This window comes from Trachinotus anak, unplaced genomic scaffold (genome assembly GCF_046630095.1).
Source record: "Trachinotus anak isolate AG129_WGS33_773 ecotype Australia unplaced genomic scaffold, CSIRO_AGI_Tana_v1 ptg000032l, whole genome shotgun sequence".
NCBI classification, from domain to species: Eukaryota; Metazoa; Chordata; class Actinopteri; order Carangiformes; family Carangidae; genus Trachinotus; species Trachinotus anak.
This window is the reverse complement of record NW_027273883.1, coordinates 5,171,328-5,189,536: the sequence shown is the minus strand read 5'-3', so window position 1 is coordinate 5,189,536 and position 18,209 is coordinate 5,171,328. Positions and strand designations below refer to the sequence as shown.

At 41.1% G+C, this 18,209-nt stretch overlaps 1 protein-coding gene across 3 annotated transcripts in view; it reads left to right on the top strand.

Annotated features, from left to right (window-relative positions):
- Positions 1-16,323, top strand: part of dgkb (diacylglycerol kinase, beta) — an 83,470-nt gene extending 67,147 nt beyond the window's left edge. For all 3 annotated transcript variants that reach the window (XM_071470800.1, XM_071470801.1, XM_071470799.1), the window contains 5 exons: positions 2,041-2,131; positions 3,341-3,536; positions 10,273-10,393; positions 10,626-10,686; positions 14,363-16,323. In XM_071470800.1, coding sequence (XP_071326901.1) covers positions 2,041-2,131; positions 3,341-3,536; positions 10,273-10,393; positions 10,626-10,686; positions 14,363-14,470 — 577 coding nt within the window. In that variant the 3' untranslated portion in view covers positions 14,471-16,323. The remainder of the gene's footprint in view (positions 1-2,040; positions 2,132-3,340; positions 3,537-10,272; positions 10,394-10,625; positions 10,687-14,362) is intronic.
- The last annotated feature ends 1,886 nt before the right edge of the window (positions 16,324-18,209 follow it).

Genomic DNA, 18,209 nt, shown 5'->3' with positions numbered 1-18,209 from the left:
CTGGAGGAAACATAGGGACGTGTTGTTGTAGAAAGCTTCTCAACATGGCCCTGTCGCCCTCCTGCCTCTTCCCACCTCCCTCTGCTCCCATCCCTCTGCTATTGACCATGTTGCACATTATAAATCAACCGCGAGTTGAGCTACCTTGCAAGTACCCTAATGAAAGCTCATTTATAAAGTGGCTAAATGGTCCTGACAAAAGTCCTAATGAGGAAATCAATAATTCAGTGATTGTTACTCTGCTTATACTAATACGTCCCTCTTGTAGTGCTTTGATTCCAGCAAAGAGAAGGCCATTTTTTACCGTTTTCAGTTCTGCATGTCAGCACTGTTGAAGGTTTTTTTTTCTCTCCTTGAAGCTTTGAGATGAATTGTGTGTTGTTGTCTGTTTTTTCCTCAAGAGCCATCTGGGATTCTGTAAAGAATTAACCTAACCCTCTTTTTTGTTGAGAAATCAACATGCAGAGCTTAACATCACTTAATAATTTCCAGGAAACATAAAGTATACCTAACTTGTTTCCCACCTTCAGTGAGACTCTGCAGTCTGTTTTCACTGAAGGCACTAAGAGGAGGTTTGGATATTTGCCACAAAGAGTCGAGAGGAAACATGTTCCATTGAGTAATTCACCTCAGACCAGTGGCGAGTGGAAAAAGTTAGTACAGACCTCTTGCAAAACTCTGGAGCTGCAGTGTAACTATATGTGTAGTGGACACAGTCTTTTAGAAATAAATGATGCCATTACCAAAAATCTAATTTACTATACTGCATAAGCAATTTTAAAACCTGCTCAAATGTTGAAGATGTGTCGCTATGTGATTGTAATTTTCATACTGGAATCGCATCATGTGCATGAAAAGTTGTGCATGAGGGTAACAACATCACCTGAAGGTTCAGCAGATGTTTTCAACATCCTCACTCTTAATGCTCCTCAGATCTGAAGCTGCTGTGCTGATCTTCCACATGCTGTATGAAATAGCCTCTCATCTAACTCCTGTAGATATCAACAACAAACTATTGATGGCAAGCCTGACCCAGTGTGACATTCAGGGGTTTATTTGCGCACCAATAAGAACAGGTCCCAGGTTACTGAGGAAAAAGCTCATTCACATTTTGTACAGTTATCCTCTACTATGGATGGATGGATGAATGGACCCCAAATTAACAATTTCACCCGCATCTCATTACATCTTAAAGATTGTCTAATACAGGCTCCCAGGACATTTTTTTAAATTATTGTTAGTTTGGTTTTTTTTTTGGTTATTTTAATGACCCCTATACTTTAGCACAAGCTTTACATTCACGTCCCCATCCACCTATAAGGCTCTAACAGTTGCAAAATTATCTGTGATTTATTTTATCTGTGATATTTCGAGTTTCACTAATAAAAATAAAATCTAACAAAAAGGGCTACAACAAATTATCAATGCTAATGTCATTGTAAGACGACAATGACATTTTATTCTTGTAGCCATGAGAATGTAAGCAGCCTAGGGACAGATGGTGACTCACTCCTGCGAGGTCATTGATCATCAGCCTTAGTAATGGGAATGTGTGCAGTAGGAAGCCTGGGGAGCAGCACCCCAGTCCTCTGTTAATTGCAGGGGCAGGTAGATTACCCTCTTACACCCCTCACAGGGCCTTAATGTTGGGCACGGGTACCCAGTGGTCACCTCATGTGCTCCCTCAGATGCCTCCTTAACTTACTTTAGATTCATCATCTGCTTCGATATGTGATTAATGATGCACATTATGCATTCTGTAGAGATTAATGACTCTGTGATTTTGGTCAGCGGTAAACATTAGAGGTGTATTTCCTGTGTAGTTTAGAAGACCCTTTTTCAAACACAAATACACCTTTACAGAACAGTCTGCTGTTTGTTCCTCTTTGTCATAAGCTCAGCATATAGGGGGCTAGAGACAGAGAGGAGAAGAAGAGATGCTTTGACTATACAAGGTTCAGATTTTGATGTGGGGAAAACACTCCTATGTTTCCTCTTTTCTTGGTCCCTTTGCACTTCCTGTTGTCTTGTCTCTTTCAGAACAAAGAATAAGCTGTGGTACTTTGAGTTTGGCACTTCGGAGACCTTTTCGGCCACATGTAAGAAGCTCCACGACTTTCTGGAGGTTGAGGTAAATCAAACCATGCCTTCTCAGCTTGTGGAGACAGAAAAGAAACAAAGACGCAAAAGACATGTTTGTGAAAGTCACTGCTTTTGTGCATTATCCTTATATCAACTCTATCACGTGAATCCTGCGCAGGCATACATTCTTCATATTATTAGGAATATTTGGTCAGGTAAAATATCCTGGTCAACCATTGTTCCACAAATAGCCTGAATTTATACTAGTTTCAAATTCACGCAGACAAAGTGTTGATGTGTGACGGCTATCTGTGCATCTCACCACCTGCTTCTCACTGAACCTCAGTTCAGCACACAGGTAATTAGCCCTACATGACCCTGCTGTGTGTGATATTGAGTGATAATGAAGAAGGTGTCTATACAATTCATCTTCCCCATTCTCAGAGCTATCCACACAGTGCAGAGGTCTTTATAAATTAGTGTTGGATAAGTACCTACTGGAGTAGAGTAGGCATGGAGCTCTTTTATTACTGGCCTGACTCCTTTCAGCAAAATTGGATGAAATTGACAGTAATGGTGGTTTAAAAACAGGCTCGGGTTCAGATAGACAGGTTTAGACTGATACGGCAAAACAACTTCACACTCAGGTTCAGACAAAGAGACGGGCTCAGGTTCAGGCTCAGACAAAGAGAAATGTTTAGGCTGAGGGTCAGACCTTTCCCCCGAAAGACAATTACAGGCTAAGACTAAGCTGGAGAGACATTTTCAGGCTCAGGCTCAGATGGAGAGACGGGTCACAGCTCAGATAGAGAGACAGGTCCAGGCAGAGGCTCAGAAACAAATACAGACTGACAAAGGAACAAGGAGACTCGACTGAAACAGGAGGTCACCATCACTGTAGCTCAACTGCCTCTCAACTGTTCCAACTGATTTTACAACATTTTAGAGACTTTTGATTGGTCCAAAGCTCAGGTGAATGACCTAGCTCACTACTTTAGTACAATTTGAGTTAGCACTGCGAACCAGATAATCTGTGAACTAAACAACTGTTTCACAGCTACATGCATGGGTTGGTTCAAATGCATATTTATATCAGATATATGCTTGTTCATCAGGTGAATTGTGGGTGTTTAGCCATTCAATAATACTACCCAGTTTTTAAATGCACGTGATGCAGCTTATGTTGCTTTCCCATATGAAAGATGTATGATAAGCCAAATTCTAGCTTTTCCCTTTGTTTATTTCTCCTTTCTAAAAGTGTGATGGTGTTACTCTGGACCTCAGCAGCATCTCCCTGGAAGGCATTGCCATTCTCAACATTCCCAGCATGCATGGCGGCTCCAACCTTTGGGGCGAGAGCAAGAAGAGGAGGGGAAACAGAAAGGGAGGAAAAAAGGGCCAAGACAAGAGGACACCAGTGGTCGACCCCAAAGAGCTGATGTTTGCAGTTCAAGGTACCTTTGACCGCATAAGATTTGACGTGAGTGTAATTGAGACTGTTGGGATTGTTTGCATAAATCCTGCAGTCATTGGCGCACATCAGAGCACAAATACAAACAGAATCTATGTTTTTAGTCATGCTCAGCAACCTGGGATATCAATGTGGGCTGGATGGATTGCCGTGAAATGTCATGGTCCCCAAAAGATAAAGCTCTTTCATTTAACAACACCAGGAGTTCAAAGTTTTCACTCACCCAGTGGAATATCTCAACATCCACGAGATGGATTGGCACAAACCCTGCGCAGACATTTGTGGCCTCCAAATGATGAATCCTGATGACTCCGTTGCCATCACTCTAAACTCAGATGGTGAACGATATAAACATCACCATCTGAACATTGTCATTGTGACGTTGCCATGCTGATGTTAGCATTTAGCTTAAAGTACAGTCTCAGAGAGCCGCTTGCATTTCTGTAGACTCACAAACGCAAACAAACGAAATGTTGACGCATGGTGAGGTAATTGGTGAGTCACCAACAGCACTTCCTCTGCCCCGCATGTACCGTTGATCGTGGTTGGTTAGTGCTATGGGACAGTAATACTATAAATTGAATAGGTTAGACAGTGTGGGCGTCTCTTTTCCCTAAAGCCCACAGACAGTCTGTGTCCTTGCCCCAATCAGATAGAACAAAGACTAAACTTTTGGCCAAACTTTTCGCAAGTGCATGAATATTTCACTGATGACAAGGTGAATCATAGCTAGCAGGTTTTGTTTGCAAAGAAGAGGTACAATCATGTCACTGTTTGGGACTGTCACTTGTGTATTAATGGTCTGTGTAGGCACCAGTGGGCAGGCTCAGTTAATAGGAGCGGACTCAGGGGGGGTGTTGGGCATACCCCTGAATCCATTTACGTCAAAAGGAAGCCCATCAATGGGAATGTATGAATGAATGAAGCAGAATGAGTCAGCTGCTCTGTGGTAACTGGTGAAATGGTGAGAGCCACTTGAAGGAGTTTATGGAAACAAAAAAATATCCATAAGGCCGTAGCAGATGCAGTATTCCCATCCAATAAGTATTAATACCAAAATGGATCTGGTTCTGTTGATATAGTGAAAAGGAGTAGGGTTTAGTTTTTCTCTTTTCCTTCTTTATTTTTAAAAAAATCTTTTTTTGGACATCCTGTGCAACATGGCTTCAGGAAATCGCATTGTCAGTTGTTCAGTCAGTCAAGGCAAGAATGAAATATCTCAACGATTACCAAATTGGATAGATTGCCACGAACTTTAGTACAATCATTCAGCCAAGAGAATGAATCCTATTAATTGTGGTGACCCTCTGACTTATCATCTACCCCAACCATCCAGTCAGATTTTTAAGCAACCAGTGAAAAGTCTCAGGTTTTCTAGATGGACAGACATTCTTTGTCCTGAAAAGAATAAATTCTAACAACTTTGGTGATTCCCTGACTTTTCTTCTATCCCTAGCAGGTCAAATTTTTAATTTATCTTATACTTGGTTTACTGGTTTATGATCAAATATTTGACTTCCCATCAGCCTCTGCTCTACTTGTGTTTAATGCTAATAAGCAAATGTTAGCCCATATACTTAAATGACCTATTTGTTTTAATGTTATCATTAACAGCAATTTACTTACCAGTCTAGAAGAAACATTGCGAGTTTAAACTATTTGGTGAACATGGTAAAATTATACCTGCTTTACTATTAAGCATGTTTGAATATCAAAGATCACTTAAAGGATTGTTTCACTGCTGGATGACTAAATCATCTTGGTTTCAGAGACTCTCTAAAATAAATTGTTTTTGAGCTGAAACAAGGCTGTTTTTTTTTAAGAGTTCCTGAAAGTTGACATTTTGAATATTTGTACCTGACAACAATGATGCTTGTCTTACATCAGATGCAAAATCATAATCAGCATCACAGGACTCATCCTAAATCAAGAGAAACAAGCACAAAACATACTTTTCACCACATAAATGAACCACTGCCACGAGTTTTGGTTTTCTTTGGTTCTTGTTTTTTATTTTCCATCATGTCTGACTCCTGCCCGTTCAGGTGATGCGCAGTATGTTTTTAGGTTTCCTGCAGTGATTGTGTGTTTGTACTTGGGGATCAAGTGGATGTTACAATCAGTGTCGGGCTTGAAACATGACGAGTCAGTGAGGATCTCCAGACGTGGCTGCCAGTGATCCCTTATGAGACTTCACGGGTCAGAACATGACTGGTGTAAAAACAGAGCTCTGTGAAGCTGTCCATGAGGCATTATTAATTTTTTTTTTACTGATATGATTCAGTTTTTTGTTTCCTTTGGATTTCAGGGGCTGTTGCGCCTTCAAAGCTTGTTAAAATCTGTGGCAGCGTTTACTGTACTATCAAAAACAAAATAAATGTTTAGTGATCTTTGGAAAACCTGAGAGAACAAGAGAAAGTCAGAATCACGTCAGGGACAGTGAGGGAGTGGAAGAAAGAGGAAAAACAGCTCAATTGTAAAATAATAAAACATAGACCAAATGCTGTTGCATGTTTGGATGTGTTTAACTTCCCTAATGTGATGATGTGACTGTCAGGTGAGGACGCAGTGTGGGACAGAGGAGGGCAGACTGTGACGGGGATAGTTCAAAGCCCAACCTTGCTATGATGAACACTCCATTAATCCCTGAATAAAAATCAATCAGTTTGGTGTTTGTGTTTAAAAAAAAAAAAAAAAAAAAAAAAAAAAAGGTTATAGTCTGAAGCCGGGAAGGCACTTAGTGTGAGGGGGGGTGTGTGTCTTTGTGTGCTCATGCCCATTTGTGTCTGCCTGTGTGTGTTTATTGATGTGTGTTGGCATACACCTGTGTGTGTGTGTGCGTGTGTGTGTGTGTGAGGATGGATGCCCTTGCTGAAGGTGCCCTCAAGGTGAGCGGCCTAAGTTGTCAGATCAAGAGAACGGCATATTTAGAGGTAAACACAGGAGTGCATTAGGCCAGAGGGGGCACCGCCGAGCACGACTCACAGATCAAACTGTTGGTTGGGATTATTCTGTGTGTGTTTGTGTCTGAATGTGTGTGTGTGAATCGATGGGTGGATGGGTGGAGGGTGGTTGGGACATAAAAAAAAAAAAAAAACCTGACCTTTCGGGAGCTGTTAAATCGTCCCGCTGGTGACGCCAGGAGACAAGCCCCTCAGGTGGAAGGGAATGGCTGCGGAGTGAATTATTTAGAATGGGACTGAGGTTTTTGCAGAGGCAGGTGGGGTGGGGGTGGGGAAGGCTTGATGTGTGGGTGGAGGGGGTTGATGCTGGGGACTGATGCCCCATGACAAGCCCCATGAAGCTTTCATTGGAGGATCGACCTCCACGCACCCTCCCTCCTCCTCCCGCCATTCCTCTTTAGTTTTACTTTCAGCTGATCGGCTGCTGGTTCTGCTCCGCTCCCTCGCTGTTCCTCCTTTATTCCCTCGCTCTCGCCCTGTCGCTCCACATGTGTCAGTGCAGCCACCGGCCTCGACAGGTAGTTGTTTGACAGTGACACGGACGCCGTTTCTAATCCCACACTCTGACTGGAAGGCATGGCTGAGATTAAAGCCACAGCGCTGCTTTTGTGAATCTCCCATATGGACATTCATTCATACGACTGTCACCTTCTGTGTCTCTGAGTGTGTTGTGTGTTTATCGCAGTCAAATATTGCTGCAATCATCCAAATGAGGCACATAAGGTTGATGGTAAGTCAAGTAAGGGATGTCTGGGTTTATATTTCGCTACCAGCTGCTTATCTTGTGTGTTCTTAATTCAACCTCCTTCTGGTATAAACAGTTGGGTGACTCAGTTTATCTTTGGACAGTAAACATAGTGGTGCTGTTTCTATATTTGGCAGAGTCTATTTTTGATTATTGTTCCAGGTATTTCATTTGCACCTGTAATATGTGAAATTATAGCTGCTGATTCGAAATAAAAATGGAAATTCACCAGTAAATCACACTAGATGAAGTCTGACTTTCACTCACTATCCTTTATTGAAATCATGTCTCTGCACCTTATTAAAATAGGGGAAAATAAGACACTGAAGTGTAGGCTCATTTTAAGATAATTTCAAAATCCTGGTCCAACATGAAAGCATGTTATTCATTACCTCTGGGCTTTAAGTAGTGACAGAAATAGAAATATTATCTGTGGTTTTGCTCAAAACAAGACAGTATGGAACATCTTAAAGAACAGCTTGATATTTAGTTTTGTTTGTTTTTGTCTTTGTATGGATTAAAGGAGCTATTTGTAAATTTTGCTATTGCTGTTGAGATCAGCATCAAACTTCATTCCTTTACTCACCAGGAGATGTTTCCAGCAGTGGAAAGCTACACCGATGTTACCGCTTGTTTCCTCTTTTCTTCTTCTGAATCAGAATCAGAATCAGAATCAGTTTTATTGCCAAGTATGTTTTCACATACAAGGAATTTTTTCTGGTGAAGTTAGCATGCTAACCAGCTAGCCCATCTCGCCACTGTCTGGTAGGGACTCGCTGTAGCCTCCAGTCTGCGCTGAAGACCGAACGCTGCCATGAAGCTCTCGGCAAGCGACAATCACCACCACCTGTGAAAACGTATGAATAGCCCCTTTAAAGAAATTAGATGTAACATGCTAATTAGTTAGCTTAGCTTTACAGGTGCTGCTAGGCGTATTTTGTAACCTTTGGACAGAGTCAGGCTAGCTGTTTGCCCTGTTTCCAGTCTTTATGCTAAGCTAAGATAAACAGTCTCATGGCTCCAGCTCCATACTGAAAGGACAGATATGATAACTGAAACGATCTTCTCATCTAAAGGCGCCTATCGACTCTGCAACAACATCTATCATGTAATTTTATGCATGTCACTGTGTGAGATGAGTCTAATGAAGCCTAATCTAATTGTAGTCTGTGTCAGACTGGATGACATCAGTTTCGAGGCATCAGTCAGATTGTAAGTGGATAAAAAGATATGTGAAAACAGAGGCACGTCATTGGCTCACCTAATGAACAAGCTTCAAACCTCCTTTTCATTTCATTTCCTCCGAAATTTAATTCAAAAATGGCGCTCATAAAATGTTGCACTGGCCAGTGTAGTGGTGTCATTTCGTGTCATATTCTGATTGACTGGCTCTGTAGCTGTGCACACGGTGAGAATTTGGTCTTAAATTTCTGACACCGTCAATATGTTGCCACAGGTTGCCAGACATCGAAATCGGCTGTCCGTTGCCTTTGTCTCACTGTCGAATTTAGGACTGTTTTGGATTAACAACCAAAGATTTTACCACATTTTTCTCATGATTATCATCAATCAATAATTTAAAATGTCAAAACTTTCTAAAATGGAAAAACTATTCCTTTAAATGAGGTCTTTCAGTTGTTTGAGACTGTAAACAGTATGTCTGCATTAGTATTGTGTTCAAACAGAGTCAAATATTGTTGTATTCTGAGTTAAGATTGTTCTAGAAGGTGATGGTTAAATTCAAAACAGCAGGACAAATATATTTAGTTGTGTTTTTAATAAACATCCACTGACTGTAAGGAGTCTTCCTGACCTTGTTGTATTTGCAGAGAGGCTCTATGGTCTTTCCCACACTAAGCACCCATGGGTATACTGTATCTTTGTAGCCCCGGGCAACAAGGAAGCCCTATCGCCGTGGTGACACTGTCCATCATACGTGTCAGTGCGGGTCTGTGTTAGCTGTTAGCATTAACGTGAGAAGTCATGAAGGGAGGGGGAGCAGCTTTAAAGCCCAGTGTCAAGAGGTCCGCTGTGTGTGTACACACACTCCTCCACTCCGACCCTGGAAAGCACTGCACTCACAGTCCAGCACTGAGATAAGGACAGACGCATGTCCATCACCATGGTGACACCTGGACACCACAGCTTGGCAGCCACAACAACACCTCATGAAACAGCAACATTACCTACGACACTCCTTCAGGAAACCAACACGGCTCAGATAAACATGACAGCGATGGAGCAGCACCGGTGACAGCGAGCTAACTCGCTCGCACGCACCAAGGACCTAAAAATGGGTCTTAGTTTCAATTAGTGTCTGTATACTCCCAACAGCGAGGCAGCAGCTTCTTAATTTGTGGAGGGACGAGTCGATGGAGAGTCGGAGGCAGCGCGGGCCGCTGAAACAGATGGGCCCTGCATGACACTGGGCTTCCAACAGGGGCAAAATCAATGCTTATAACTGCAAAACAGAGGAGAAATTAATAATTATATGATCACAAGATTGCTTTGCATTGCCGGTGCAATCTAATTAATAGCTGTTTTGTTTTTCTTGTTGCCTTTTTTTTTTCTTTTTTAACGGTGAATGTTAAATGTTTCAGAAGCAGAACGCAGAGTCTGAAGTGAGGAACATCACATGTCATGTTCTTTTATTTGTCCTCACTTTCCTTCACACATTCTTTGCTTCCTCACTTTCTTACTAAAGTTCAGCGTTTACTTGTTGGTTTTCAGACAACATTGACAACTTTCAGAGGCAACAATGGGAACATACATGTTGTATTTATTACTTACTGAATAATTTCAGCATATTTACCTGTGTAAAACTCCACTTTGAAGGCATAAGCAAACATAAAGTAACAAACTATGATATGTGCTCATATCTGGACAGAATTTCTCATTGCCTTGTTTGTATCTGGCGCCATTATATCAGCACAGGACTTCTATCATAGAAACATGCCCAGTTGGCTGGACTCTCAATGTGAAAAGTGTTTTTTGTCTCCTTTGTGTTTTAGACCTGTCTGACGAGCTGCTGGAGGTGGTGGGGCTGGAAGGAGCCATGGAGATGGGTCAGATCTACACCGGCCTGAAGAGCGCTGGAAGACGTCTGGCACAGTGCTCCTCTGTGACCATCAGGTCGGTGTTAGACTGAGCCACAACTCTGCTGTGCTGCAAAAATTACTTCTGATCAAAAAAATGATTACATTATTTTATTATAAGTTTAATTTAAGCATTTGAATATTAAAATGATCACTTCCTGTCGTTTGTTGTTGTCTAATATGACATTTTAAAGTTCTTGTTTTGTTTTTCACCATAGTTTGACACACACAGTTTCACCATAACATGATGTCTTCTTCGTTACTTGCAGAACCAGTAAATCCCTCCCGATGCAGATTGATGGTGAACCTTGGATGCAGACTCCCTGCACTGTAAGTCATTAAATGTCTCCTCGTTGTGTATTGCACACAGCCACAGTTGAGCCAAAACATATATTGCATAATCTATAAACCACTTTCTGACAACTGAACATAAACATGAAGTGCTTCCCAATGGGGTTGAGGCTTTGCAGCTTTATTAGGCTGCTAAACAGGAGCTTATAGAGAACTCAACGCCAGACTGAACTGATTTTTTTCACCAGATTATTCTGGTCTGTAAGTCTGTAGCACCTTTTATGACACCGATCCATCCATGTTGTGTGTCGTCAGAACTGCAATCTGTTGCGCCTGCAATCACACGTAACAGTGAATCTGTGCTGCGACGAGCAGAGTGAGTGCACTATTACATCACTGCAGCGAGGTGAGAACTTTAACATCAACAAAAGCAAACATTTTCAGCTGGTGTTTGGTTACTTGCCCCCACACAGCCTTACTACACCTGCACGGACATTTTCACTCCACTGATTGGAGCTTTTCTCAGGAGTGTGTGGGCGTGTATGGACTGTGATTGATTGACATCGCAACAGTGATGCAACTGTTAATCAACACAATAGTCCTGCAGTAACTCCCCCCTTCATGAAGGTTATGATGTTCAGTTTTTATTGAAAGTGATCATTGTGGAGGATGTAGTTTGTGGTGCTGTTGAACTGCCTTACTCTGAGAGGTGTTTCTGTTATTTAGTCTGCCTCCGCTGACACAAATGGAGTTTACAAAATAATAGAAAGACATGTCAGCATAACACAATGCAATTAAATGTTGATGTTAAGAAATAAAACAGAAAAAAGAATTAAAGAATTTTGTTAAAGAACTGATTTCAAAATAAAAGACTGGTATTTAGTGCAGTTATCTGCTCCTTGCATTTCTCCCACAGATCATTGCTTTTGTTTTTTTGTGTTTTGTTTTTTGGGGGGGGGGGGGGGGGGGGGGGGGGGGGTTGTGCAGCAATTTATGATAACAAATACTTAATGATGCAAGTCTTACTTCTTCTAATTTGCTCACCATCTATATCGACAATGTGTACCTCGACAAGTGTTTGCTCTCTATCCCAAGTTCATTTTTTTCAAAAATGAAACTCCTCAGTTTGTGTTGATTACTGTTGTGTTTAGCTTTAATTACAACACCGCTGCAGATGAAGTGCTGCCGAGATTTACATATGGATCGCCCAGGCAAAGCTAGAAAAACCCAGTGCATGACAAAATGAGTAGCCTGCAAGTGCTCTTGTATCTGCTGGCACAAGTCCACAGAGCAAAGTTTGGATCTGACAATACATAATTGTGCTGCAGTGATTTCCATGGCAAGTTATTCATACTGTATGTCGAGACTGAATTTGAATCAGTTGACCTCTTAAATGCTTATAAAAACATGACAGATGAAATGGGATGTTATCCTACTAATTATTAACAACAGCTATGCAAATGCACCTCAGCTCCTCTGCATGCATGACATATTTAACACCATCAAACCATTTGCATTTTGAAGTGGCATATGACGTGTATCACCGTGTCTTTGATAACTAGGTCTGAAATAACTGCTGCAGACTGAAATTTTGCTCTATTACTACACATGATTTTGATAAAATGCCACTTTGTTAAGTCTTGTTTTTAATGTCCTCTCAGTCATCAACCTGGATGATTTTTTGATGGGGTACATTACATACATAATTCATTTAATTTAATTGTTGTGCCATATTGCTCTTTAACTGGGCCATGTAAATGCCTAATGTTGCATCTTTAAAACTGCTTATCCTCCAAATCTTAGGTATTCCTTTAGATTTTCCTTTTGTGACCAATGTCTTTCCCAAAAAGGTTATCTTGTATATTGTAAAGTACATCAGGAACATTAAGTTCAATCATGTTCAATGTTGGAAGAAAGTCTGGTAATTGCTATGGAGTCAGAGTGCAAGCACAATAAATGGCAGCTTTCCTTTGAAGTGAATGTGGTCTCTTTAATGCAGATGGTGGCACTTCCTCTCCCCATTACTGCCTTTAGACTTTTAGTGCAACAGTGTAATGAATTATGTGCTTAATATGGCAGCCCCTAATAGTTGATATTTGTTGTTCCATTGATCTACAACCTTCAAAAGAAATGGCATCATTGTTGGGAAACAGGATATTGTCAGATTTTACCCATAAAGCCCATACTTTACCAGAATGTATTATACCATTCTTTATCAGAGTCATGAACCCCAGGGAATCTCAAAGTTTGTCACATTAAGGATCCTCAAATATACACTCATATGCCAACAGACCCCATTTGACAAGAACCCATATGGACTCAGGACCCATATGGGAGATTTTATGTTGTTGATGATGATGTGATGAGATGGCAGTGGGTATAATGAACTGTGGCTAGAAATGTTTGTTTCTTGAGTGTGCACTGATTAATTGAATTATTTTATTTATTAATTAAATTACAAGTAAAATAAACCTCACCTGTCACTGGGCCTCCCTTCAAGAACTTCTGTAGATCCCTTGAGAGTCAGTTTACATAAACTGCCCTCTGCAGTGGTGAAACAGTAGTTGAAATGTTGTTGGACCCTCTGCAAAATTAGATAGTGACCTGACGAACTGATCAACCTTCCTCAGCACCAGAATGTAGAGAGTGTCTCAAGATACAGAAATTCTCCAGTTTGCACCCTGTGGAGTTTTTGACCACAAGTGGTGTTATGGAGCAATGTTTATAAGAGCCATTTCCTGTTTTGCCAGTAACTCAGTACATGACGCATTATCCTGCCAATGATTTCACAAAGTGAAATCAGTGTAAATTTTGGCCACTAGAAGAAAGGTTAGTGTTTCACCAAATGCGCATTTGCTACTGGGTCTGGAACCTCTCATCCCCTTTCCGATTTCCAACAGTCGTTAATGGTTGCAGACTAAAATGCCTCTGGGCATTTAGACCCACAACCAATCAGAGCAACTCAAAGAGTGATGTAGTACAGGGCGGGACCAGTTGTTAAGGTGCAGTTCTTAAGCAAACTATCCAGTTTACTTCAGTAGACCTTTCCTCATCAGCGGCAGTGGTTGTTTACGAAAATGCTTCAGCAGCAATCCTCTGTTAGTCATCATATCAAACCCACCCCATTTTAGATAAATGGATGGAAATCTGTCTAAACAGGGAGAGGGACCAGTGTTGGTGTGTTAGCGTAGCTGAAAAGTTAGGGGTAGTGTTTAGTTAAAAAATTTAGCTTGACTAGGACTTGTTTGACTTTGGCGTGTTTGCACCAATGAACAAAAATACCATCAGTTTATAGAGAAGCATTAAGTCTCAATGAAACACAGCCAAAGGTACAAGTGAATAAACTTTGAATGTATGAATGTAATTTGACCAAAAGTGCTGGAACAAGATTAAAAGATTTTTTTATCGATTGGAGTGAAGCAGTTGGTTGCTGACTGTCTGACAGTTGTTGAACCCAGCATGGTAAGACATTGTCATCGTCCATCACAATGTCTCACTGTAGCCATTCTCAATTCGATAGACTTTGCCCAACCGTAATTGATTGTGGCTCATATTTCTGAAACAAGGAGCTAACAGATACACAGAGCACCAGAAATAGCACAAAGGAAATGTTTCCTCACCACACTGTGTCCTTCCATATTGTTTAAATTTTACAGCGACCGGCAGCTTGTAGTGCCAAACTAAATCTTCAACTCTTCTTTCTCCTTAACACCAGATTGAGATTGTCCACAAGAACCAGGCTCCCATGCTAATGGGACCACCGCAAGGCCGAAGCTTCTTCTCTTCAGTCATCAGACGAACGCGCACCGAGAGCAAAGACTGATCCATCACAGATCAAGACCTTTGAGTCCTCACGAGCACCTGCGGAGCAGTGGTCACATGTCGATCACCACTCGGCCCGTTAGTGAAGTGGGTCTTTGATGCCTGTTTGATAGCCCAGCGTACAGTAGCAAACTGTAGGTTCAGTACGTGTTGCCTGCAGCATTCTCAAGATCTCAGTGGGAAGTCCTCATTTCATCCAGAATGAGGTGCGTTTAGGACTGATGCTTTCGATCTACAGTCTGTGGTGTAGTTTAGCTCCAAAAATACTGAAGCTATTTCTGGAAGTCTAAAACATTTTCTTACAGTCTGTTTTTATTTTTTCTGTTGTGATCTGTGCCATGTGGACTAAGTCCACAGATGAATGTGTTTTGTGATATGATGTATTTATTTATTCATATTTTGCTGCTGTTGATGTTTTTTAACGTTTTGTTTTTATTTTTATTTTTTTGCATTTGCATTTGCATTTGCATACCCCTGATGCATGATGGACAGTGAAAGACGTTGCTGCTGTTAGAACTGACATATCTGGAGTTTGCAGTTGAATCTTTAGCGAGTGTGTTTTGCAAGAAGTGAAGTTTCTTTGCTCAGCATTTCTTCAGCGCTTCACTCATGATTGGCTTCCAGTAGTGCAGAGACAGAGGATCTCTTCTGCTTTCTTTGAATGGTTCCTGCAAGTCATCTTTGTCATGTTTTGATCTGCTGCGTAGCTGCTCCGTCAGTGGAAAGATTAGGAATTATTATTGATCGCTCATAAAAATTGCATGACACTGTTTGTTTTATGTCGCACGAGAGATTTCCAGATAGTTTTACCAATTGTGTGCACACTCTGTGTTGCATGAGTGACCAAGATGTGTTTTGACACTTGTGGAAATTGATCGTTTCTTTGATTCTGCATCTACAGTGCTGCTCGGTTTAACCATATCACACTTTATCTATGAGATGGCTGCATTTTTATGAGAGCCTGTGTTTTTTTCTGAACATGTACTCAGGTACTGGAAGAAAAGGCAACAGAAAGCAGTAAAGTGTTCAGTCAGACTGTATGTTGGTACTATTGCTGTATAGTTGGACATTCACAAGAAGCAGTTTGACTTCCTCTGGTAATTGATTTGTTCTAATGTCTGCAGCTGAGTGTTTATAGTTCACTGTGCATACAAGCGTACATTAACCAATTAAAGTCTAAAAACAAAATGACTATTGACATATATATAAAGTACAAGCTTGATTTAAAGAATCAATACTGAAAATCAATCCCATCCAATAATCACAGTTTTCAGAGGCATTTTACAGCCACTACTTTCATAGTGCACCTTCTGAAAAAAATAAAAACAACAACTAATTTTAAACAGTTTATTACATATAAGTCTCCTCATACAACTTAATAAGAATATTCTGGATGGAAAATGATGATGAAATGATTCAGTAAGTTTCTGCATTCAAATTATTATTGTTATTTATCTTATTCAGTCTCACCAAAGACAAATGCGCACACCACTTCAAATGTTTGGGGATTTGTTACAGACCTACCAGTGTGACACACACCTGATTAAAGTGTTGTTTTTAACAGAATCGCACACCTGCATGTTTCCTGAGAATGATTTCAGGCTCGACTGTTTCAGTCTTTTAAAGTGCCATACGTCAGTGGAGTCTGAGGTCTGATGAGCCCTCCCATCTCTTTGCTTTGTACAGTGCAGCGTTTGTACAGTGAGGTTGTATTTTTGTACTCTTCTTTATTTTTCTGCTTACTGCTTCACTCTAAAACTCACACCACGTTGTTCTGCCTAAAACAAATTATGCCTGCCAATATTGACTGAGAAAAGTGACAATGGTTATAATAAAAAAGCTTTTGTTGTTTGATATAGTGTTCTGGTGTTTGTGTATTGACCTTTGTCCACCTTCTCTTCCCTTTCTGTGTAAGGAAAACAAACTATAATGATATTGTGCAGATTTTTCCATTCAGCAAAAGAGAATAAATCAACTGCATTTAAGCTTTAAGCTATAAACTTGGTAATGGGTGTCTTCCCCCCGATGGCCAGAAGAGCAACAAACGAGCCTCAAAAACAAAAATTTAAACAAATGTGATAAATGTCACATTTGTTTAAAAGTTTTGCAAGAGACAGGACTTTAAGGTTGAGGACTAACTGGTTGGTTTTGCAAATGTGCATCTAGTTAACTCCTCCACCTGCATTAAAGTGCAGGGAACAGCTGCTGCCCAGAGACTTTCTGTGGGACTTCCCACAACTGTCTCCCACATAGTGTTTGACCCTGACCAACCCTGTCTCCTACATGTTACATTTCTGTAAAACTAAACTGCAGCAACAAATATGTTTCTTAGGAAATGTAATTGCAACATTTTCTGTCAATATAATGAGGACATATTGTTAATGTCCATTGTAAAATGTTTACAGACAAGTGACTACAGTAATATTAAACTTTTTTATTGGTATGTTTAGGTACTGAGAGGGTTAAAGTCTCATATTTTACACTTTGAGGTTTTGATATCCATAAAACAATATATTTGTGGTTTTAAGTACCAAAAAACCATCTCAGCTTAGTTTTTAATCTCCTCCCTCACACTTCTCTCTGGGTGTTTTGTGTCTATCTCTGAGCCTATGCTTCTGATTGGCTGATGAGCAGGCCAGCCACAGGTCACCTACGGCATGCACTTTACTCTAAACTGCCCGAAGGCGTGTGAGTGAGTGTGTGTGTGGTTGTCAGCCCTGCGATAGACTGGTGACCTGTCCAGGGTGTACCCCGCCCTGCCCAATGTCAGCTGGGATTGGGCTCATTGTCTTGTAGCTGTCTACCTTCGTAACAGAATGACCGTTTGGTGTTGCGTTGTTAATTAACTTAAAAACAAAAAGGCTGGATGGTGGGTCCTGGTGGGCTGTGCTGGGGCGGTTGGTGACTGTACAGTCGTGACATCACAAAATTACAGAAGTCCTGACGTCTCATTTTAAGGCACAGTTTCTTAATACGGGTTGGATGCATTTCTCTGTTGACACCTTCATAGTGTATAACCATAAACCTTCCTTATAACAGCTGCTGGTTGTGGTTTCTTGTTGGGTGGAGGTGGTGGAGATGGACACTTGCCAAGAGCTTCAGCCATTGTTGCATTTACAAGACAAGAGGTGATAATACGCCCTCTGAGCGGCGCTATGTCCTCAGGGCCGGCTGGATGCTGCAGTAACTCGCTGGACTGGGGCTAGCCAGTTAGCACGCTAACTTCCTTTAAGCTAATTGGGAATGTCTTGTTTAACACAGAAGAAGTTCACAGTGACCTCAGACAACATGATCGGATACAAACCCCGGTGGCCGGTGTGACAGTGTGCAGAGCTTTGTACGCCTGCCAACCATCCCGACCACCTCCTGTTGACTCCACTGCTGCCTCCTTCATAAAGAGACATTGCCTCTGACCATAATCCAGACAGTGATTACGTCTCCGACAAAATGTATAGAGATGTACTTTAGAGGAGACAGGGTTGATGAGACGGGTCCCAAACTGGGCTAAGTTGGGGTAAATGACCAGACTGCCAAACAGGTAATCCTGTAACCTCAGGGATTTAAATCGTGACATATGGTAATGTCAGGAGTGTTCAATTAAATCTTAAATTAGGATTAAGCAAAGGTTAACAATACTACCCCCCAGGTGCTTTCTTTATAGCTGCTGGAACTTTAGTGTCCATTCATCCCGTGCCTGTGATTTCTTAAAAAAGAATTGATTTCAGTTTCAGTTAGACTTT